At 43.2% G+C, this 23,467-nt stretch overlaps 1 protein-coding gene across 1 annotated transcript in view; it reads right to left on the bottom strand.

Annotated features, from left to right (window-relative positions):
* noc2l (NOC2-like nucleolar associated transcriptional repressor) overlaps positions 1-23,467 on the bottom strand; it is a 165,941-nt gene that overhangs the window by 124,964 nt on the left and 17,510 nt on the right. The window contains exons 5-8 of the mRNA XM_078557858.1: positions 19,613-19,733; positions 5,684-5,774; positions 3,629-3,707; positions 2,192-2,302 (exon numbers count right to left, since the gene is read on the bottom strand). Coding sequence (XP_078413984.1) covers positions 2,192-2,302; positions 3,629-3,707; positions 5,684-5,774; positions 19,613-19,733 — 402 coding nt within the window. The remainder of the gene's footprint in view (positions 1-2,191; positions 2,303-3,628; positions 3,708-5,683; positions 5,775-19,612; positions 19,734-23,467) is intronic.

A 23,467-nucleotide genomic window follows, 5' to 3' on the forward strand; every position in this document is an offset into this window, starting at 1 on the left:
TACCTGTGATGAATCAAACTACATCTCCAGTTTACGGCATTGTTAAAGAGAGGCCACCTCTGGATAGCACTTTAAAGCAGTAAGAGTGAGTGTCACAGACTGGGGACAATTCTACACTGCTTGTATTCAGCCTGGTAGTCCATCCAAAGAGGGTGGTACTGGCAGGTTGGAGACAAGGGCACCAAGTGGGTATCTCCCGAAGGCTAATATAGTTCAAACTGATAAAGTAAAGAGGTGATTGCTCTGGGAGAGGTACACTGAATTCAGTAATTAGTCCTTACACTGAGTAAAGCCTGCACGTTGAACCCTGGTAGAAATAAATGTCCCAATCCATCAGATATCCTCATTAAGCACAACATATCACAATGAATTTCAAAATACTAGGTGCATGAGAACATTTATAGTCTTTAGATGACTACCCCCATTAACTGGTTACAGCTGAATTAAAAGATATCACTGCCTACACCATTTATATGTCACAACACTGCTTTTAATGATTATTATCATTTGTTCTAGCGGGACTGGTTGGTGCAGCTGTTCACAGGAATAGCGGGAAGGAGAAGGGTAGGTAGGACAGGATGCTTTGTGCCCCAGGTAAACAGGCATATTTGCCATTAGCTGATGATGATGGGAGCGGAGAGCCCTCAGGCCAGAGAATCCTGCCCCTTCTGAATAGAGGAGGGACCATCGAGGAACAGACAGGTTACTTATTCAAAAATAAAAACAACTTATATTTATGTAGCACCTTCAGCATAATGAAGCTGCTTCACAGGAGGAAGGATGTGGGTTTGATCATCAAGTGGTCTCACTGCTGGGAAATGGAACAATTTTTTCCACTTTGGGTTTCCAACACAAATAGAAACTTCCTGGGCCAGCTGCTGTAGCATGGCACAAACGCAGAGTACATCGTTCTCTCTCTCTCTCTCTCTGTTCCAATGACTCTAAAGGTCAAAAGCTACTGCGCCAATATGACAAATCCATTTCTCACTCTGTGATCTTGTGTGAGAATGCCAACCCAGGGCACATTATGAGGCATTTAGCAATATCAACCTGCACCCATAAACTGCTGGGCTGAGATGGTCCGATCACAATTCAGAGAATCCCGAGTGGAGAGGGGAGGATGTAAGCTTCTTTGGATCAATTTGGTGATAACCACCGGTCCTTCAGGGATAAAGGACAGTGTGTTGGCCCCATCGTGCCATACTGTCTCCTTGTCCATTTATTATTCTGCACTTTACTTGGACAGTGAAGGAGACAAACTCCAACGGCATCCAAGACACACACCCTCTCCTGGTTCCCAAGAGCAACTGTATGCACAGAAAACACAGCCTCTACTGACTGACCAGCTCACAGAGGCCAAAGGAATAGAGACAGATTGAAAAATGGAGAGCAACAACTACCATCATCCTCCTGGAATCCAATGCTCACTCAAGAGCTGGACTCCTGAAACACAAGGTTATCGGGGTAGATGGGAATGTGGAATTCAAAACACAAACAGATCAGCCATGATCTTATTGAATGGCAGAGCAGGCTCGAGGGGCCGAATGGCCTACTCCTGCTCCTATTTCGTACGTGCCACAGTGTAAAGTAACTTGACCAGAGAAGAAAATGATGTGGGAAGTATTAAGTCAGGCATTTAATCTGGAATCATTGCATTGGAAAAATATTTTTGAGTAATGGGTGAATGTAGAAAAATTGAACCCTCCTGTTTTGTGAAGATGGTTGTTAGGAATTCAACATAAAATTGGGCTTTTAATAAAAAAGCACGACAGATAGCCCTAAACAGAAAACACAATGGGGTCGTACAGGTTACACCATTTCTGCAGCGGACAGACAGTCTAACATCAAAACCAAATGGACAGGACAAATGGAAAATCCAGGACTCTATAAACAGGTCAGTCAGCACCCAACAGGTTAACACAGTGGGTGCTAAATGCTGAGGAGCGATCTTGCACCCAAAACATTAGCCTGTCTTTTCCTGGCGTTGCCCTATACCGCCAGCACCTTTTTTTTTTCACTTTGTATATTCACCGCTGCGTTATCTTATCGGGACCCACCTGCGGGTTCAAGACTCTGATTAATATTCCCCTCGACTCATCCTGCTTTACTAATACCACACACCCAGCGCAAAAAAAAGCACAATCTAAAACTTGTGATCTTCCATGTAAAATGGGATTTATACAGGTCTTACCTTCAGAAGTAATCGGCAGTGTTTTGGGAAACACAGATAGTAAGATATTAATTGAAGCACTTGTCGCAGGACAGCACTAACAACCGAAGCCTCTGTCAAACTCGATAACAGCTGGGGAAAAATAAAAGGGAAGAAAATTGTTTGCGTTTGGCCTGAATATTTTGTGCTAACATTTCAAATGCAGCGAGGGAAAAGAACTCTGCGTGGAGATGGTGCGATGAGCTACGATTGAAGGCTATACCTGGAAAACAAATCAGTGGGAGAGGAGCACAATGGGAGAAGCCAGTCAAGTGTGGCGTTTGGGATTGAGCTTTTCCTTATTTTTTGTGTTACATTTTAATTTTCATTTCCTTGGTTTTAATTGTTCAAATACTGAGAACTGTTTCGCTTGCTCATGTGCTGCCTTACACAACAGGTCAGTTTGTTAATTGATGAAGAGTCACACGGACTCGAAACGTTAACTGTATCCCTCTCCGCAGATGCTGTCAGACCTGCTGAGTTTTTCCAGCTATTTTTATTTAGCTCAGTTTATTAATTGATTTAAACGAGCGTTGGTTTGCCGCTCTCTGATATGCTGTGGCAGTTGAGAGAGAGAGCAAATTCAAATAGCGCACTCTTGAGCAGTTTGGGTCGGAGAAGGGTTTAAAAGTCTAAAACTTTCAAACCCGCCTCCAATTTGCAGTTTTAATGGAGGTGGCCAGCTAACCCACTCTCAGAAGGCGGGTTGGTCGTTAAAAGCTTTTCAAGGGAGCCGGGCACCCTCTGTAGGAACAAGATTTCCATTTTTAACGAGTGACAGGAAACCCAGGAGGTAACAGGGATGCAAGAAGAGCTTTATCCATCAGATTAGAGTCTTTGCAGCACTGCTTGTGGGCCAAGAGGGAGAGAAATGATTCCTCCAGGCCCAACAAGCTAGCCTGTAAACCGCCAACAAATCTCAGACCGCCTGTTCCCATCTCACTCCCCTCCCTCCACCATCTCATCCCCCACCCCACCAATCCTGTCCAACCTCTATGCCCTGACCACCATGTTGCCCCTCAGGATCTCTCCTCCCGCCTGAAAGGAGCATCTCCCTGACAGCTCCTCTAATCCGTCCTCCTGCGGTCGGCACTCCCACCCAACAGGCCGACTTCAATCAGGGTGCCCGCCTGCTCAGAAAAACTCGGGGGAAAAAAACTTGAAAGATGCCTGGAAGACATTGGAGAGAGCCATACTTCAGGTTTATAACTCCTCCGCTCCCACTCTGAGTGTACAGCCGCTGTAATTATCAGGCGCTTCACTCCTCTTGACAATTTTTTCCTTCAGTTACAAGTCTTTGTGCCAACTTAGGAAAAACTTCCATAACCAACAGATTCCTGACAAAACGCAACATAAAACGAAAACGCTTCTTGAATAAAATTAAAAATGTGAAATTCCAGATTTATCATCTTAACATACCTGAACAAGACCAGTCAAGTAAGCACTTATATCCTGTCGGACCTTTGACCATCGAGGACTGCTGGACGGCAGCAATAACCTAGGAAGTACATAAGAAGCCCTTTAAGACACCACATTGTCACCAACTGAAATTGCAAATAATAGTGTACCAAGGGCTAAAAAGTGTATAGCGCGCTCCTCCCTGCCCACCTGGCGCACTATAAACATGAGGATGCTAACTTTTGGGGCAGCATTCTTTTGTCCCTCAACATTACTCAATGCGCATGCACACACAAGTCACTCTACAGATGCATTTGTGTTGTCCGATTGTTTCCTGTCTGCACAGGGACAGTGGCTTTCTTGCGCCACACTCTCTTAATGAGTTCAAAATTGGGTTGGGGTTTGTGTTGGAAATCCAGAGATCCAATTGGAGATTCACTGGAAACACAGGGAGGTGGTCCACGTATTTCCTTCCCTGAAGCTCACCGCCCTTAATCAGGCAGCATGTCTTTGTGTCAAAGCAAGGCTGTTAAACCCGCACGTGCGGAGACATTTTTAGTATAACGTCCAGTCAATGGAGGGAGACCTTCCAGCGAGTCTTCCAACCGCTGCACCCGTGTGACATAAAAACAGCTCAAGAATGTTCATCTGCACAGCAGTCAAGTAAGCTTCACTAGTGCCCGACAGGTCGAGAATGAGATTTGTTTTTTCTTTAATATATTCATTTGCGGGATGTGAGCGTCGCTGGCTAGGCCTGAAGAAGGGTCATACGGACTTGAAAGGTTAACTCTGTCCCTCTCTCCACAGTTGCTGCCAGACCTGCTGAGTTTTTCCGGTGTTTTCTGTTTTTATCTCAGTTTCCCCCAATCTCCTCATAGGACACTCCCGCCATCCCAGGAACAAGTCTGGTGAACCCTCATTGCGCTCCCTCTATGGCAAGTGCTATCATGACGTGAGCACGACAGACAAATGCAGCCAATTGTGGTCGTGTGTGGTGGGCACCAATCAACATAGGACCATAGAGGGAGTAGGCCATTCCGGCCCCTCCAGCCCACTCCGCCATGCAACTAGGTCATGGTTGATCCTCTACCTCAATGCCATTTTCCTGCACTATCCCCATATCCCTTGATGTCATCAGTATCTAGAAATCTATCAATCTCTGTCTTGAACATGCTCAATGATAGAGCTTCCATTGAGCTGGGGTAGAGAATTCCAAAGATTCATCATCCTGAGTGAAGAAAATTCCTCCTCATCCCAGTCCAAAATGGCCTGCACCTTATTCCGAGACCCTGGTTTGAGAACCAGTGCCCCCTCCCCATCCCCCCCAAGCCAGGGGAAACATCCTTCCTGCATCGGCCCAGTCGAGCCCTGTAAGAATTTTGTAAGTTTCAACGAGACCACCTCTCATTCTTCTAAACTCCAGAGAATACAGTCCCAGTCCCCTCAATCTCTCCTCATAGGACAATCCTACCATCCCTAGGAATCATTCTGGTGAAGCTCTGCTGCACTCCCTCTCGGGTAAGTATATCCTTCCTTCGGTCAGGAGACTAAAACTGTACACAATGCTCCTGGGTGCTTGGTTATTAGGCAAAGGGAAAGTGAAATTGGCCGAGTGACAAGTTGAATATATCCTGAAGAGTCGTAGGGTTTTAGGTTCGTATAAAAAGAAAGTGTGCATATATTAAAAGGCAAGACACAGATCAAAAGGAGTTGGAGAGGGAAGGGGAAGGATGGAGGGGTCCAAAATACAACTGAACACAAAAAGTAAGAGAGATGAGGAGGTCGTCCAGCCTATCTGCCCTCTGGTGGCTGAAGATGAGAAGTGTGGGTCTGAAATTCAACCAATAATTCAGGACTGGCCCCTTTAAATAATAATACTGGGTTGCCACCTTTTAAGGATATTTGCAGAAAAAAGGAGCAAACATAAGAAATTATTTGTTTTTTTTAAAAAAAATCTGTTACACGCAAAGAGAAAGTATAATGTAGACCACCGGGAAAACCCAGAATGGTTACGATCAACATTTACAGAAAACACAACTGCTCCTCACAATTATACGAGGAGTTTAAACAACTTACTTTTTCCGGTCTCCACCTGGCTTTAATTGTAGAAGCTTCTGCAGGGCTAAGAAGAGGTCTCGGATACAGAATGACACCAGGTTATTGAAGACTGGAAAAAGAACAAAGAGACACCAAGTCATTTCCTGGGAGGATCTTTATGTGGGTCTGGGGTCACATGTAAAAGACAGGTAAGGAGGGCAGATTTCCTTCCCTAAAAGGACGTGAGTGAACCACATAGGTTTTTATGACAATCGGCGATGGTTTCATGGTCATCGTCAGACTTAAAAAAATTTTTTTTATTGAATTCAAATTTCGTTATCTGCCATGGTGGGATTTGAACCCAGGTCCCCAGAATATTACCCTGGGTCTCTGCAATACTAATTCAATGATAATACCACCTCCTCCACTACAGTGCTGATGTCTTTTACTGGGAGTCCCAGCCCTTTTAATCAAGGGCCCAAATTGTTTTCTTTCGTCGGTACATCGAGTGGATTTGATCCTATTTACCTGCAGCACTAATCTTCGGGAGAACAACATTTAAAAAAATACTGTTCTGCCACATCACACATTAGAGCAAAAGGCTCTTCTTGTTCTGCGTGTTCTTAGGGGTTTCTGTTCTCAAATACCTTTAACTACAACTTCCTGTCAATGTAGTCTATACATGCATCACTGGTTACCAAGCGCACACAAATTGATTGAAATGAATATCAGAGCAATAACCTTTGCCAGTACAGCTCAAACTGGTGCAGAATTCTCACAAGGAACAGAGTAAGCAATTTCCAGTTGATAAAAATCAGATTGCTCGGATCATGTAATCCAGTGAATTTGCCGTTCAAGATCAAGACATTTTCCCGAATACATAAGACAAATTTCTACGATTGACAGCTAAACCACAGTGATTTTCAGTCTGAAGCTCCCCCCTACCCCTCTTTCTCGCTCTCTCGTTCTCTCTCTCTCTCTTCCTCACTAAACTCAGCAATGACTGAGTTATCTGTAACCAGTGACACCAGCTTTAGCTCCACACTTCATGTCAGAAGTGCACAGTAGTTAGAACCAGTGATTCAGTGACAGCTGAGTTAAGTCAAAAGGGAACGTGGGGGTGTCAAGTGCGCATTTCATTTGCGGTGAAACTGTAAACGCGTCGTGAGTAAATATTCACGTTTTTGTGTTTGGTGCAGAGATTGTCCCACCATGAACACAACCAGCGACTCAGGCACCCACTTGCCTGCACAATCTCCAGGCTGTCAATAAAACTGCCCTGGCAGCAGAAAGGGACATCTATAAACAAGTAGCACTGGAATAAACCACCCCCTCCGCTCTTATTTTTTTTTTAAAAAGTCTTTGTCCTTGATGCAATCAATCCCGTACACCGGAACAAAAGGAAGAAATAAGAAAGAAGATTAATGGCGAATGTACATCAGGGGTTTGACGTTCGTTTCCCTCTCCCGCTATTTATTTACAGATTTGCTGCCTGACAGCAGGACCGCTGCATCACCACTAAACTAATCCACAAACAATGGAAGGCATCATAGCAAGCACTCAATTTCACTTTAAGCTGAAGATAAAGTTTCTAAGACACTCAATGGGAAACAGATTGTTACAATCTACGAACATTAGCAATTGTTCATGGAAAGTGCGTTAGATCTTTAGTTCACGTGGGCCAGACTCCAACCAATAAGCCAACCATGTCCAGACGCCATTCCTACACTCTGTAAAGGACTCAAGAGTCATCATAAATCATCGTTTCTGTTTTAGCCTCAGAGGAACGCTAAAATTAAAAGAGGAACAAAGCTATCACAATGTGATATATGTCTACCCGTCCCAAAATCCTCCCAGGTTACTGACACAACAATGAATGAGTCCCAATGTACATCCAAGACAAGGTGCTGCACGCCTTCTCATGACAATGCTACTTACTTCTGGATTCCACTGGGAGGAGCTGTCAAAGTAATCCTAGTGAGTTGCTGCAGTACAACCTTAAGATCATACGTGCAGCCACAATGTGATGGAAGAGGTGTATATTGAGCCGGGGGTGGGGTGGGGGGGGGGGACACACACACCCATCCAGCCGCTTGCTCCATTCTGGATGGTGTTGAGAAGGCTGGTAGATAGACTTTGAAGAGTTTGTCCAACTCTTCTAGCCGTGTGTGTGTGTGGGGTGCAAAGCAAGCTAAAAGAATGTTTTGTCCCCTGGATGGAGTGGTTGAGGTGGAGAGTTTTAAGGGAAGAGTAGGCAAACGCATGAAGCAGAGGAAGACGCTGGATAAGGGGTAGTGGGATCTGTTTTGGACAGTTCTAGCACAAAACATTCACACAGACAAGAAGAGCCTCATTCCATACTGAATCTCAATGATTCAACAAGCTGAATTATTAAAACAAAAAAAAAATGAGAAACATGAGAAGAACTAAGACTTGAGAGTAATCCATTAGGAAAACAATGACTTAATAAACTACCAATATGCACGGTCAAGGATCAAACATGACAAATAACTAAATGGTGACAGGGTCACGGGGCTCATGCATTTAGCAGATATGAGGAGGGAGGAGATGCTTTCTTGAAGTTTAAAATTGGGACAAATTTATTGTTGCAAATGTGCATATGCAGTGACCACCTTGGAAACAGCTAATGTAACCTGTACTTCCGGTAAACCCATGTCACTCAAGACTCATGACCTCAAAAGATTGTTGTCAACCCTCGGTCTCTGGTTTTACCAGATTGTCACAAATCATACCAAAATCAATTGAAAAGGAGTTGGCTTTCATTCAATGTTAGCTACAATGTGGAAGTGTAAACAAGCCGGTATTGACCTCAGTAAAGCATCAAAGTTGGGTGCTCAGGTTAAGAGGCTATGATTTATGTTGAATGTGTATCTATATTACTGGCATAATTAGATATTGATATTCCACCCTAATTCACATTGATCGGAACGAAGAGCAAAGTATAAACTGCTTACACTCATCTTTAATCTTCCGGGGCCAGGTCAAATTTCACTTTGCACGTTATATATAAATTTGATGGGCGTCAGTTTAAATTAAAGCACATAAAACGCAATGCAAAGTGCTTAACACTAAATCTGTAATCACCTTTAAATTAACTAAACAACTTAATATGGTGCTTATACATTAGCTGTGTGAAGGGAGACAGGGCGGACCACCCAATTGGAGGAGAATCCTTCCAACCCCACTCAAGTCCGGCTGTCCCTATCGTTGCTCTCCCCCCGCCCCCTAACTCCTCAAAATTAGTTACTTCCCTCCAACTCCACCTTCTAGCATTTGGGAGAAAATGCCTTCAGATCCATGGGAGTACGGTGGGATATTGGGTCAGGTGTACCCAGTGTTGGATAGAGCACTCGCTGTTATATACGTCAGTAAAATAACCATTCAAATTTCGAACTGTAACTGAAAGCACTCAGTGTAACATACGTTTATAAGAAAATTTGGGGTGCACCGTAAGCCAGCATCATTTCTCTTTAGTTACCAGCTTTGAACTTTAAAAATTTTATTTCTATGCTTTATCGTAGCCTGCATTTCACACGTTTCAGCTTTTGTAAGTCAGGGGAAGAGCGGGATCTTGCACTTATATAGCACCTTTCACAACCTTGTGACATCCAGCAGTGCTTTAGAGCCAATGTAATACTTTTGAGGTGCAGTCACTGTCGTAACACAGGTTGTTGTAGCATCGAGGGTAGAAATCAGTGCAGACTGCGTCCAGGGTCAAAGGGTCCCGGGTTACACAGACCAGGCAGACGACAGAGAAACGTTGTTCTCTGCGCACACCTCCTTATTCCAGCCAACCGAGCTGCAAAAACTACTTCTGGGTTGACAGAAATGATCAGCACAGCCAAAATACAAAATGGCAAGGATGAGAAATGGCAGCCTCCAGGAGAAGTGCCACAGAGAAGGGTAATGTTTGATGAGGCAGCTGTAATGATTTTTCAGTGGAGGCCAGGTATTTAAACAGCTTCATCGATTCTAGAAACGGAGCAAGGGATATATTTTCATCCATGAGAACATTTAATATGACTTCAAAGTTTCTAGGTTTCCCAAACTTATTTTTTTAAAATGGCGGAGTTTAACTGAACCCTCAATACAAACTAATCATAGTTTCATAACAGTTTTTCTTCACAAGAGAGAAACCCCCACCGCTGAGATTTCTATACCGACGCATGGGCAGGTGATGGTGTAGTGGTATCGTCACTAGGCTAGTAATCCAGAAACCCAGGGTATTGCTCTGGGGGCCTGGGGGTTTGAATCCTGCCGTGCCTGATGGTGGAATCTGAACTTAACGTCTAATGATGACCATAAAACCATTGCCGATCGTCGTAAAAACCCATCTGCTTCACCAACATCCTTTCGGGAAGGAAATCTGTCATTACCTGGTCTGGCCTACATGTAACTCCAGACCCACAGCAAACGTGGTTGACTCTTTAATGCCCTCTGAACAACGGGCATTAAACGCTGGCCTAGCCAGTGACGCCCACATCCCGCGTGAATGGATTTTTAAAAAAAGTAACAACACTGCCTTTTCGATTTTTTAAGTACCTGACATGAAACATGACCTTTCGTAGGGAGAACAACTCACCTTTTTCAGTACTTATGCTCACTTACGCAGAATGCCTTCACAATTGGTCTGAATCATCTCTAAACTATGGCCCTTTTCCAAACGGCTACTCAACTGCCTTGGTGAAGGGTAATGTAATTTAGCTATATTTTGGCAACGAATATGGGTTTGTGAAGCAGTACATGCGACTACCAACATGAGACACATGGTGGCAGAGCTGAAGGGCAGCTTGCCATAAATGCTCGCAAATCACAAGCAAGTTTGGTCATACCTGTGAACTAATACTACACAAACATTGTGTCAAACTCAAACTTAGGAGGAATTACAATAAAAACAGAAAAGGCTGGAAAGTATTCAGGTCGGGCAGCATCTGTGGAGAGAGAAACCTTTCAGGTCGTTGACCTTTCATTAAGGCCGGAAGGAGTTAGAAATGGAATAGTTTATGGGCAGGAATAGAGTCAGGGAAAATGGGGACGAAGGGAAGGGAAGAGGAGGCAAGGACAAACGTAGGGAGGCCTGTGATAAGGGTGGAGGGGAGGAGAGGTTAAATGACCAAAGGGATGATTGTATAAGGCCAAAGTAGCGAAGCCCAAGTGAAGAAACAAAAGATGGGTTCAGGGGAAGTGTAAAAGATTACAGCAGAACTATTTCCAGCACCTGTTGGCTAAGAAAATGGGAGCAGAAAGGCAGATGGGATTAATGTATTTTAAAAACTATTGAAGGTACAGCTCATATATTGAAGGCAAAACACCTGCTACTTTCAAACAATAGCCAAGCTGGACTGTACAAACCGGTCAGCTGACATGGCTAGGTGAACAGCACTATGTCTATCTCCTAACTGTTAATAAGACCCAAGCCGGTTGCTGAAGCAGAAATCAAGACACAGAGCTTTTCTTTATTGGGAGGGTTTATTGACTTGTTCAGTCTCACAGCTCTCCCCGCTACACAACCCAGTGTCCCAGAAGTCCCCTATTCATATGTGCTTAAATCAAATTAATACCCATCACCTGTAACAATGTAACTGACATGACCTTAACAAACCTTAACAGTTGTAATTGACAAGATATTAACACTCACCACAAACAGATTGGAAGCATATTCTAAAATGGTCACAGGATGGGAGGTGGCCATTCGGCCCATCAGGGAGTACATGCTGGCTCCCTGCAAGAGCAATTCAGCTAATTCCACTTCCCCACCCTTTCCCCATAGTCCTACAATTTTTTTCCCGTTCAGGTGTTCAGCCAATTCCCTTTTGAATGCCACAATTGAATCTGTCCCCACCACATTCTCAGGTAGTTGTTCCGCAGTCCTAACCACTCAGTGTGCAAAGGTTTTTTCCCTCATATGGCCTTTGGTTCTTATGCCAATCATTTTAAAGTGATAAGGACAAATAGTTAAATGTTAATCACAATAAGTGCTTATTGGTATCACAAATCCAAACAAATTCAGAATAGAATTAGGGTAAAAGTAACTAATAATTGAAAAAGTAATCACTACTTTAAAAAAATATATATTTTAAACTAAACTAGTGATTAATTTTTAGTGATTTTATGTATAATATATATTTTAAACTAGTGATTAATTTTTAGTGATTTTATATAAAATATATATTTTAAACGAGTAATTAATTTCATGATTATATATATTTTAAACTACTGATAAATTTTTAGTGATTATATATATATATATTTTAAACTAGTGATTAATTTTTATTGATTATATATATATAATATATTATATATATATACACACACATATACACACACACGCATAACCATTCCAACTCACGATAATTTGATGCAAGACACATTATCAAGAAACAAGTTGTGTGCAATCTGTGTTGTTATTAGTTGCACTCCTGGTAATATTGCAAACATGTACCGCTGCAAATTTTTTAAAGTAAAAAAAAAACTGCTGTGCTATTAAGAGTGAATATGCAACAGCAGACTGGATGTTAGATTATAGGGTTGTACTTATATTGAAAAGCTTGGCAGCCTCGCCTTTGTATGAATGGTGCTGAAATGCATTGGTTACACTTTGTAAAAATGATTCTCTAAACATAAACAAAACACAAAAAAACAGGTTGGCAAAGGAGCTAAATTACAATTAATGCATCAGCTTTCAACTGGGTCTAATTTACGTAGCTTAGGCTGCGCACGTGTCAATGGGCTGAAATGTAAAACGCACACTGGCTTCATCTGTGTGGCTGAAGGGATATGCCTGGCGTCAATAACAGGAACAAACAATAAACTGTTTTTACTTTTCTGCCATTTTAATTGGTGTTTTCGCTGTCCTAACCCAGAAGCCGATTCCTAGACCAATGAAGAGCTATGCTCACAAATCTACGGATGCACAAGAGAGCAGAACTGGGGGAGGGAAGAGGGTTCAGAGGGTTGTAGGATTGGAGGAGGTTAAAGAGATAGGGAAGGGCAGGCCACCGAGGTATTTGAGACGGAGGATGGGAGTTTTAAAGCAGAGATGCTGTTCAGCCAGGAGCCGGCGTAGGTTAGCGAGCACAGGGGCGATGGACAAGCCGGACTTGGTACAAGTTGGCACGCCAACAGCAGAGCCGAAGTTTACAGAGGGTGCCAGGTGGGAGGGCCAGCCAGAAGAGCATTGGAATAGTCGAGTCTAGGGGTAAAATAGTCGAGCCTAGGGGTAAAAAAGGCACGAACGAAGGTTTTCTTCAGCACCCACGAGTATGTGAACCGAGAGTGGGGCAGCTTGTCCAGAATGACCTTTTGCACGCAGAGTTTGGAGCATTTGAACACTTCCTTACCAAGCTGAAAACAAATCTCCTGCATCAGATGCCGATTGCAGCGTGGTGCAAGTTAGAGCAACCTCTCCAAAGGGAATAAGCACCTAATGACCAGATTAGCCCTTCCACATGAGAGATTACAGGAACAGTTGCCAGCAAGATGAACACTGCCTGAATAGTTCTTGAATAATCTACGGGCTCAAAGCTGTAAAACCGCTTTTTGTGTTGGCTATTCATCTAAAAACAATGGCAGAACATGAAAACTGAAGCAGCTTTACATGAGTGTTGGGCTTTGAGGTTACGTATGGGACTGGATTCGCCGCACAATCCATTCTTAAAGGTCTCCTTCCTCTTCCACATCACACACGGGAAGTGGAAAAGGTATATCCGACAACACAGGGCAAAATTACAATTGGTAAAAAGGGACAGCCAGTGTAAACTAAATCAGCTCACAACACACTATTCCTTTCGGTTTTTATTAGGAATGAATTTTCGGAACGTGAGTGTCGCTGGGCCAGTTTCTTGCCCATCTCTAGTTGCCATTGGAAAGGTGGTGGTACGCTCTCCATGACGCGTGCAGTAAAGGTGCTCCCACAGTACTGTTAGGGAGATATATAAGGATGGGGTGGGCAATTCAGCCCCTTGAGGCAGTTCCACCCACCCTGCCATGCAACGTGACATCGGCTTGACCTGTATCCTAATTCCAACTCCCCGTCTCTGCTCCATGTCGTTTTATACCCTCGCCGAGCAAATATCTTTTGATCCTCAGGTTGAAAGTGACGGACCGTGCTGGTACCTACTGCTTTTCACAGGAGAGGGTTACATATCTTTACTGCCTTCTGCTCCAGGATTTTGACCCAGCAACGGTGAAGGAACAGCGACCAACCCTCGAGTCAGGGTGGTGTGGGGCTCAGGGGGGGAACTAGGAAGTGACAGAGTTCATGTTGCATCTGCTGCCCTTGTCCTTCTGGGTGGTCGCGCACGGGGTTTGAGAGGCGGTGCTGAAGACACACCTCACCAAACATGCCCCCACCCACCCACCCACCAGCCGACATCTCCTGTGGCATTTGCTTAATACTAAGTCTTGCATCTAATGTGCACATTAACACTTCAAAGGTCTTGAAAGTATAAATATAAAGGCGGACACTTCTTGATGGTTTTTTTTAACCTATGGCAACTTATCTGGCCAGGAGCTGGAATTGAGAAGCAGCAACTGATTTACAGGAACTTGAAAATGGCTAAAAAGAGAGGCAAAGTTGCCAAAGATTTGTGTCTTGCACTCATCGGGACAAATAGAGGAATACCAACTTTCAAATAATCACAATTTATGCTATAGGCGAAAAAAACTGTTGTGATTGTTTGAAATTTGGCATTCTTGCATTTGTCCTGGTGAGCCCAAGGCGAAAAGCTTCCTCAACATGTCTCTCTTTTCAGAAGTTCTGTACTACCAAGCAACTGTTTACCAGAACTTTCTTCAACAAATATGCTCTACTGATCCAGTGTTTGCCGAGTTATTTAACTTCCCTGCGGAACTTTTCCCTACGAAAAGTCATTAACCATAAACATTAACATCTCTCTCTGCAAAGATGCCGCCCGACCTGCTAAGCGTTTTCCAATGCTTTCCGTTTATGACTCAGATTTCCGGCATCTGCGGTATTTTGTTTGTGTGTTTTCCCTATTAAAAGTACTTGAATGGAGGTCTTAAAAGGGACAGGTTAGCTTAGAAACAGCTGTGCTTCAGCAACTGAACATCACAAATCTTCTAACCTCAGATTTCATATGAGCAGTGCCACGGGAGGTCAGTTAGCAAATGCTAAATGATCAATTCAATGTTTTTGAGTGCTAAATCTTTGGCAGGCCTCACTCCAAGCTTTTGGAAATGAACAGGCTTACCTGGCTGAGCACCATGTCTATGCGTGGGACAATATCAGGAATATTTATTTAACAAATGTGGCACGTCGATGCCAAAAACCATTATTTTATGAAATGTTCAGTTATCAGGTTTTGCTGCAAAAAGTTGCAAACTGAGTGGGGAACAGCATTCAGAGACTGCTAAGATAAAAGCAAAAAACTGCGGATGCTGGAAATCCAAAACAAAAACAAAAATACCTGGAAATACTCAGCAGGTCTGACAGCATCTGCGGAGAGGAACACAGTTAACGTTTCAAGTCCGAATGACCCTTCAACAGAACTAAGTAAAAACAGAAGAGAGGTGAAATATAAGCTGGTTTAAGGGGGGGGCAGGGGGACAGATAGAGCGGTATAGAGAGCCAGTGAAAGGTGGAGATAACCAAAAGATGTCACAGACAAAAGGACAAAGAGATGTTGAAGGTGGTGATATTATCTAAGGAATGTGCTAATTAAGGGTAGAAAGCAGGACAAGCAAGGTACAGATAGCCCTAGTGGGGGCGGGGTGGGGTGAAGGAATCAAAAAAGGCTAAAAGGTAGAGATGAAACAATGGATGGAAATACATTTAAAAATAATGGAAATAGGTGGGAAAAGAAAAAAGAAAATTATTGGAAAAAACAAATAAAAAAAGGGGGGGAATCGGAACGGGGTTGGGGATGGAGGAGAGAGTTCATGATCTAAAATTGTTGAACTCAATATTCAGTCTGGAATGCCGTAAAGTGCCTAGTCGGAAGATGAGGTGCTGTTCCTCCAGTTTGCGTTGAGCTTCACTGGAACAATGCAGCAAGCCAAGGACGGACATGTGGGCATGAGAGCAGGCTGGAGTGTTGAAATGGCAAGCGACAGGGAGGTCTGGGTAATGCTTGTGGACAGACCGAAGGTGTTCTGCAAAGCGGTCACCCAGTCTACGTTTGGTCTCTCCAATGTAGAGGAAACCGCATTGGGAGCAGCCAATGCAGTAGACTAGGTTGAGCTAAGTGCAAGTGAAATGCTGCTTCGCTTGAAAGGAGTGTTTGGACCCTTGGACGGTGAGGAGAGAGGAAGTAAAGGGGCAGGTGTTGCACCTTCTGTGGTTGCATTGGAAGGTGCTGTGGGAGGGGGTTGAGGTGTAGGGGGTGATGGAGGAGTGGACCAGGGTGTCCCGGAGGGAATGATCCCTGTGGAATGCCGCCGGGGGGGGTGAAGGGAAGAGACTGCTCACTGCCAGTCTTCACTCTACCTACAGCATTGCTGATCAAGTCAAAATCTCAGCAACGTCACCATTTTAAACGTGAAGATCTCCCAGGGTCACCGGCCTTATTTGCCAAGGGAGACCTAACCACATATTGACCATCTTTTTTTTAAAATTCATTCATGGCATGTGGGCGTTGTTGGTTAGGCCAGCCCGAGGGTGGTTTTGGGTGGCTTGCCAGGCCATTTCAGAGGGCATTTAAGAGTCAAGAGTCAACCACACTGCTGCAGGTCTAGAGTCAGGTGAAGGCCAGACCGGGTAAGGGTGGCAGATTTCCTTCCCTAAAAGGGCATGAGTGAATCAGATGGGGTTTTATGACAATCAACGGTGGTTTCACGGTCATCATTAGACTGTTTATTGATTGAACTAAAATTCCACCATCACCTGTGGTGGTGTTCGAACCCAGGTCCCCATAACATTACACCCTGGGTCTGGATCACTATTCCAGTGACAATACCACTACGTCATCACCTCCCTGCCACCCCCACACAGATTCAGCATACTCTGGCATAATGTGCGTAGTCTTTCTGGCAGCATAGCAAATGAAAGGAATAGTTACCACTGCCTAACTGGTCCTCCCCACACCAGAGGTGCGGCAATTTCGCTTACCAGTGCAGCAGAGCTTCTCAGACTGAAGCCAAGGTTAGAACATCCCCACATGCACAGACGTCAAGTGTTTTTATTGTTGCTGAGAATCCGCTTCTCATCTTCAAAGACGGTTTCTTCAAGGTCCTGACAAGCCCGACCAACAGCTGCTGCTTATCCTTAACGCTTCCAAATTTAGTCATTCTTGCCTTGCCAAGAATCTCTGACCTCGACACGAACTCCTACATCACTACGGCTAAAACTTATCCTCTTAATTTATTTTCCCAAGAACTCTCAATGACATGACCCTCAATCGGTCCAAAAACTGATGCCACTCCTGTACCTAGGGAGACTTCGCCTTCTACTATATTAGATAAATAGCAGGGCCAAACATTTTAATTAGCCTTGCTATGAATAGACAACCCTTCCCTCACCCTAGCATTTCCCGATGTTTCCTCCTCCATCCATGCTCTGACCAGGCGATGGATGGAGGAGAAAACATAGGTAACACACGTAAATTTTCCAGACAAATTAAAAACAAGCCCACATTGTTTTCACACACTCTGAATCATATTGAAACTTGGCAGTTGTAAACTGTATGCAAACAAAATTATATAAAGACAGAAAGTGGAAATATGACCAGAGCTGACAGTCAAAATAAGATCTTTTGTAAACAAAAATGAGGGGAAAGGTAATAGCTTTCAGATTGGCTCAAAACAATGCCCGAGGCCATAAACTTTACAGTGCAGCTAACCCCACATGCGTTCTAATTGAGACTGTGTGCCAAACTGTGCACTCCTCTCCTTAGCTCTTCAGCAAAATAAAGTGCAGCATCGATCTTGAAATGTAGAACACTACCAATACCGCAGTTACTGCACCAGGGCACCAATACATGTCCCTGCAAGTGCTATAGAAACAAAATAAGTAAGCCTGTGTGTGAATCACAAAAGGTTAGTGTGCAGGTACAGCAGGTAATTAGGAAAGCTAAGAGAATTTTATCATTTATTGTGAGGGGAACTGATTACAAAAGCAGGAAGGTTATGCTTCAGTTACACAGAGCATTAGTGAGACCACATCTGGAGTATTATGTACAGTATTGGTCTCCTTATTTAAAGGAAGATGTGAATGCATTAGAAGTAGTTCAGAGAAGGTTTATTAGACTAATACCAGGAATGGGCGGGTTGTCTTATGAGGAAAAGCTGGATGGGTTAGGCTTGTAGCCACTGGAATTTAGAAGAGTAAGAGGTGACTTAATTGAAACCTTTAAGATCATGAAGATTCTTGACAGGGTGGATGTGGAGAGGATGTTTCCTCTTGTGGGAGAATCTAGAACTAGGGATAAATAAGGGGTCACTCATTTAAGACAGAGATGAGGAGAAATTTTTTTCTCTCAGAGGGTTGAGAGTCTTTGGAACTCTCTGCCTCAAAAGGCGGTGGAAACAGAGTCTTTCAATATTTGTAAGGCAGAGCTAGATGGATTCTTGATTAACAAGGGGGTGAAAGGTTATCGGGGGTAGGCAGGGATGTGGAGTTGAGGTTACATTCAGATCAGCCATGATCCTATTGAACAGCAGAGCAGGCTCGAAGGGCCGAGTGGCCTACTCCTGCTCCTAATTCGTATGTTTGCATATTCGTAAGATTTGGAAACCTAAACAAAAGTTCTGCATCAAAAGTCCTGTCAACCGTAAAAAGCAAAATACTGGCTTTGTGTCAGCTGTGGCTCAGTTGGTATCATGCTCATCTCCGAGTCGCAAAGTTCCAGGTTCAAGTCCCACTCCATAGACTTGCACAAACATGAAGCTGAAACTCAACTGTAGTACTGAGGGAGTGCTGCATTGTCAGAGGTGCCATCCTTGAGATGAGGCCCTAAACTGAGGCCCCAGCTGTCTGCGAGGATGGATGCAAAAGATTCCATGGCACTATTTCGAAGAAGGGCAGGGGAGTTGTGCCTGGAATTAAGCCCTCAATATTTATCCCTTGGTCAACATCACAAAAGCAGATTATCTGGTCGTTACCACTTTGCTGTATGTGGGAAATTGCTGTGTGCAAATTGACTGCCTCGTTTCCTACATTACAACAGTGACTACACTTCAAAAGTACTTCATTGACAATAAAGCGCTTTGAGACATCTGATGGTGAGGAAAGAAGCTACATAAATCCAAGACTTTCTTTCCTTTCAATATTCTTGAGGCTCCCAATCTCTGAATAGAAGCTGGTTTGCACTTTTAGAGAAACGGAAAAATTGCTGTTTTGAGAGGTGTTCAAACAATAAATCGAACGGAACTTTGCTCAAGCATTATTTATTTCCCTCATAAGGGTAATTCAAGCTTATGATATAACGAAAAAGCTCATGGTTAGCAGTTTGTAAAAGCAGGACATTAATAGTTTTGATCTATTAGGAAATCAGGGAGGATGGTGTTTTGGGGTGGGGTTTTTGGGGGTGGTGGAGGGGGAGTGGTGGGTGCACAGGCAACGTCATGGGAAAATCGTGATGACGTGCTGAGGAAGTAGATACCTTAATCACTGATTGTAAAATACGGGGAATGAAATCTACTCAGGCGTACAGGTGCATTAGCGCATTGATACCTGGCAGGATAATGGGATCTATTCCCAGAGTCAGAGCTCAATATCACTCAGAGGAAAACCGTAACGTAATGGTGTTCACACGCGAAATCCAACCTTATTCATCATTTTGGCTCTTAACCCCCACACACACACGCACTGATCAGTTTAGTTAACATCATACATTTGTGTGCATTTAATGAAAATATGTATATTTATAGAAAGTTGTGAATAATTAATCATAAACCCGCTTGCTTGCATTTTCAATTTAAAATATTCACTCAATTAACGGTTTTTATTACTCTGGTCCTGAACATTTCAGTTGCAAGTTTTATACTCACCTACAGTATCTTCTACTTTGTATTTTCCAAGTTCCTCACTTCCATCCCCTCCTCTTGTTGTAGAAACAGCAGCTCTAAATGCCAGAACAATGTCGTGGAACAGCTTGAAGGTCATCTTGTCCTGAGATAAGAGAGAGATTTGGGGCATTTTCAAAACACAGAAAATGCATAATTGTCATGAAGAGATATTAATGTCTGTAACGTTATTGGAAATTATTTTTGAAATAGAGTTTAGAGGTGTCCGTGTGTGTCTTAATTGGATTAAAGCCAGTTAGTCTGGGTGCTTTGATGTATAGTAGTATTGAGATGTTAATTAGACAAACATAAGTTGAAAGGTAAAGTGCAATTTACATTTTGAAATAAACCTCTCAAAAGAATGGGTGAAATCTTGCACCTAGCTGGGAGACACCAAGCAATGTGTTTATATTACTAATAAAATTAGTGGGATGAAAATGTTACTGTTAGAAGATGTGACATTAAAAGCCTAGGATACCATGGAAAATTTACATTGAAAGGAAAAGCTAGATATAAACAGAAAGAAGTGTGTGTAAACCAGCACGTAAGCCTACAACTGTGTATGCAAAGGAACCAAATTGCAAGGAACCTCATTTTGAATTTGTAAGGACAAAGGTGCTTTGCCTGATGTCTGTTTAAAGTCTACAGGTTATTGTTGCCTTGGTGAAGATTTACCTGGGAGTGATTAATTTTGGGATTTGCTTAGAAGTTATGACGGTAGTAATTCATAGACATGTGTATGTTTAATTTGTTGTTAAATTAATAAATGTTTAATTTAGTTTTATATTAAAAAAAAACCTCTTGAGGCTTGATGGTCTTATTCCTGAATTCAGAGCTGCATCTCAAACGTACCAATTGAAAATATAGGTTATGACAGTTGCTGAAGTTTCACTCTGGGATTTAAACAACTCAGCCTTTATTAACTGCTGTGTCATAACAATAATAAACCAGGTTAGATGGTTATACAGCAAGTTAAGGAAGTGAAAAGACCATTTCACACTGCATCAACTGGTGAAGCCACAGTTTCGGGTGATGAGGGCTGTCACCAGTGTCTAGTCTCAGCATGTTGTTATGCAAAGAAGTCAAACACAGGAGTGTGAGCAACAAATACATGAGTCTAGACTATTGAACTCTCTTCCATGTCCGTAAGATGATGTAGGTCCCTGGTATGCTTGTTGCAATTAAAAGCTTAAGTTTTTCAATGACTAATTTAAATAACATTGAATTGTGTGTGAACTTGACGTAATTTATTGCAGACATGCTGTACAACATCAGTGAAACATTTCTGCTTATACTTCAGAATTTAAAGAGCGTAGGAACATGAGAAATAGGAGCAGAGAAAGACCATTCAGCCCGTCAAGCCTGCTGCACCTTTCAATACAATCATGGCTGATCTTGGGCTTCAACCCCATTTTCCCAGCTGCTCCCCATATCCCTTGGTTCCCTGACAGACCAAAAATCTGCCTATCCCAGCCTTAAATACGTTCAGCGATGAAGCATCCACAATCTCTGGTGCAGAGAATTCCAAAGATTCACAATCCTTTTGAGTGAAGAAATTTCTCCTCATCTCAGTCCTAAATGATTAGCCCCTCATCCTGAAACTGTGCCCCCCTTGTTGTAGATTCCCCAGCCAGGGGAAACAACCTCTCAGTGTCTACCCTGTCAAGCCCCTTCAGAACCTTGAATGTTTCAATGAGATCATCTCTCATTCTTCTAAACTCCAGAGGGTTTTGACCCAATTTACTCAGCCTCTCACCACAGGGACAACGCTGTCATCCCAAAGACCAATCTATTGAACCTTCACTGTACTGCCTCCAGTACAAGCATATCCTTCCATAAATATGGAGGCCAAAATTGCAGTGTTCCAGGCGTGGTCTCGTCGAAGCTAAGCGACAGTGTGCGAATGGACAAGTTAAAATGTCCCAGGCTGCATCCTATGAGTGCAATCGAACCAAGTTTGCCTGGAACAAAAAAGTTTCCATTTAAAAAGAGCTCCTCCATTTGGTAAATACCCTATCTGGTGCAATCTGGTGGTTATTTAGGGCAGAAAGGTTCCAGGTTCCATTTCTGGTCTGTGTTGCGTTAACGAATCTCAATCAGGCTTGCAGCAGGAGTGCTGCACCTCACATCATCACCCCTGAGCAAGGTAGGGAAGTGGATGGGAAGCAATCCTAGTGCATTCAATGCAGTGACCCCCACCACCACCATGGGGAAGGTGCTTGCAAGTGGCAATCACATGAGGAGAAACTGAAGCTCAACTGCAATGCTTCTTCCGAAAGGAGAAGTCCACTAATTTGAACTCGCTTGGCTTACAGATGAAGAAGGGTCTCTTCAGCTTAGAGGAAACCAGCGGATGAAAAACAAAACAGAATCAACTCAGAGCCACATCGGCTTGGCTCGGGTCACGCTTTGCAATCTTCAGTCAATTCTCTCCGTGTTAAGAGTGACTCAAGAACAGCGTGTTCTTCTGTTTGAAACACTTGAACAGTTTGGAACAATGTTGTAAATTATTTCACTTCATTCAATGCAAAATGCATTTTTTTTAAAAAAAGAGCTAGCAATCCAACTACGGCACTTTGTTTAGATTCTAAACCATTTATAGCTGAACTAAACCTCCGCCGTGACTGGATAATGTTCCGATAGAACTTTTCTCTTAAATTACCGTGCTGCATGTCAGATTATTTTTAGCTGCTGTTTCACAAAATTTCAGTTGATGTCACTGACAGTGGAGTGCCCACCTCGCAGGCAACAATCAGCTAGATATAGAACAATTCCCCAGACAGGATTTTCATAGACACTAATGCGTTGTGATGACTTGTCAGATGCTCTGTACATCTGTACCCACTTCAGTCACCAAACTAGAATATTTATTTCCATGACAAGGAGACAGCACCATTTAAGTGAAACAGAGAATCATTTTTTTTTTCGAAGAGGTATTTTTGTTCTTATGGGCGTTTTTGTTACTGAAAGCGCCAACTGGTTAATTTTTATATTGCTTTTCATTAAATTTTCACTGTGTTTGCCAAAACCTTTCTGATCCAACATTAAATCTCACTAGGGGGACAATGGCATGCGGCAATGTGACTGGAATAATAATCCAGAGGTCTGGACTAATACGTCAGACAGGAGTTCAAATCCCACCATGACAGCTGGGGCAATTTATATTTAATTAATGGCGATCATGAAACCGCCAGATTGTCTTAATAACTCATCTGGTTCACTAATGATCTTCGGGAGAGGTAACCTGCCATCCTTCCTTGTCTGGCCCGGTTCCAGGGTTTTGAGATCCTTGTCGACAGGAGAGCTAAGGGGCGGAAGAAGCATACGTGCAGGCTGATGCATGAGAGGGAAAAGATGAGGCTGAAGTCCAGGTGGACAACCGCTGAAGATGCAGTGCTGATCAGGCTTGGGACAGATTGGATTGCTCTACAGAGAGCCACCATAGGCTCAATGGGCCGAATGGTCTCTTTCTGTGCTGTAATGACTACGACTTACACCAGATGGACTGCAGCAGCTCAAGAAGGCGGCTCACCACCACCTCCTCAAGGGCAATTAGAAAGGGGCAATAAATGCTGGCCTTGTCAACAACGCACACACGCGAAGAACAAATACATTTTTTAAATTACAAGCGCCAGATCTTAAATGAACCTGCAAGATCTGAGATGCGCTCGACTTACAGGACCAACTGCCCAGTTAAAACTTGGCTTAGTCCAAAGGCAACTGATGGGATTAAAACAGACGGACTCATGGCCTTCTCTCTAGGAACAACGGAGCCCAACATTACGACGTGCTTAAGTTGGGAAATTTTACAGTACAATTTGAAGCTGAGCAACATTCCAA

Source organism: Cetorhinus maximus, chromosome 15 (assembly GCF_964194155.1).
Source record: "Cetorhinus maximus chromosome 15, sCetMax3.hap1.1, whole genome shotgun sequence".
Lineage (NCBI taxonomy): Eukaryota > Metazoa > Chordata > Chondrichthyes > Lamniformes > Cetorhinidae > Cetorhinus > Cetorhinus maximus.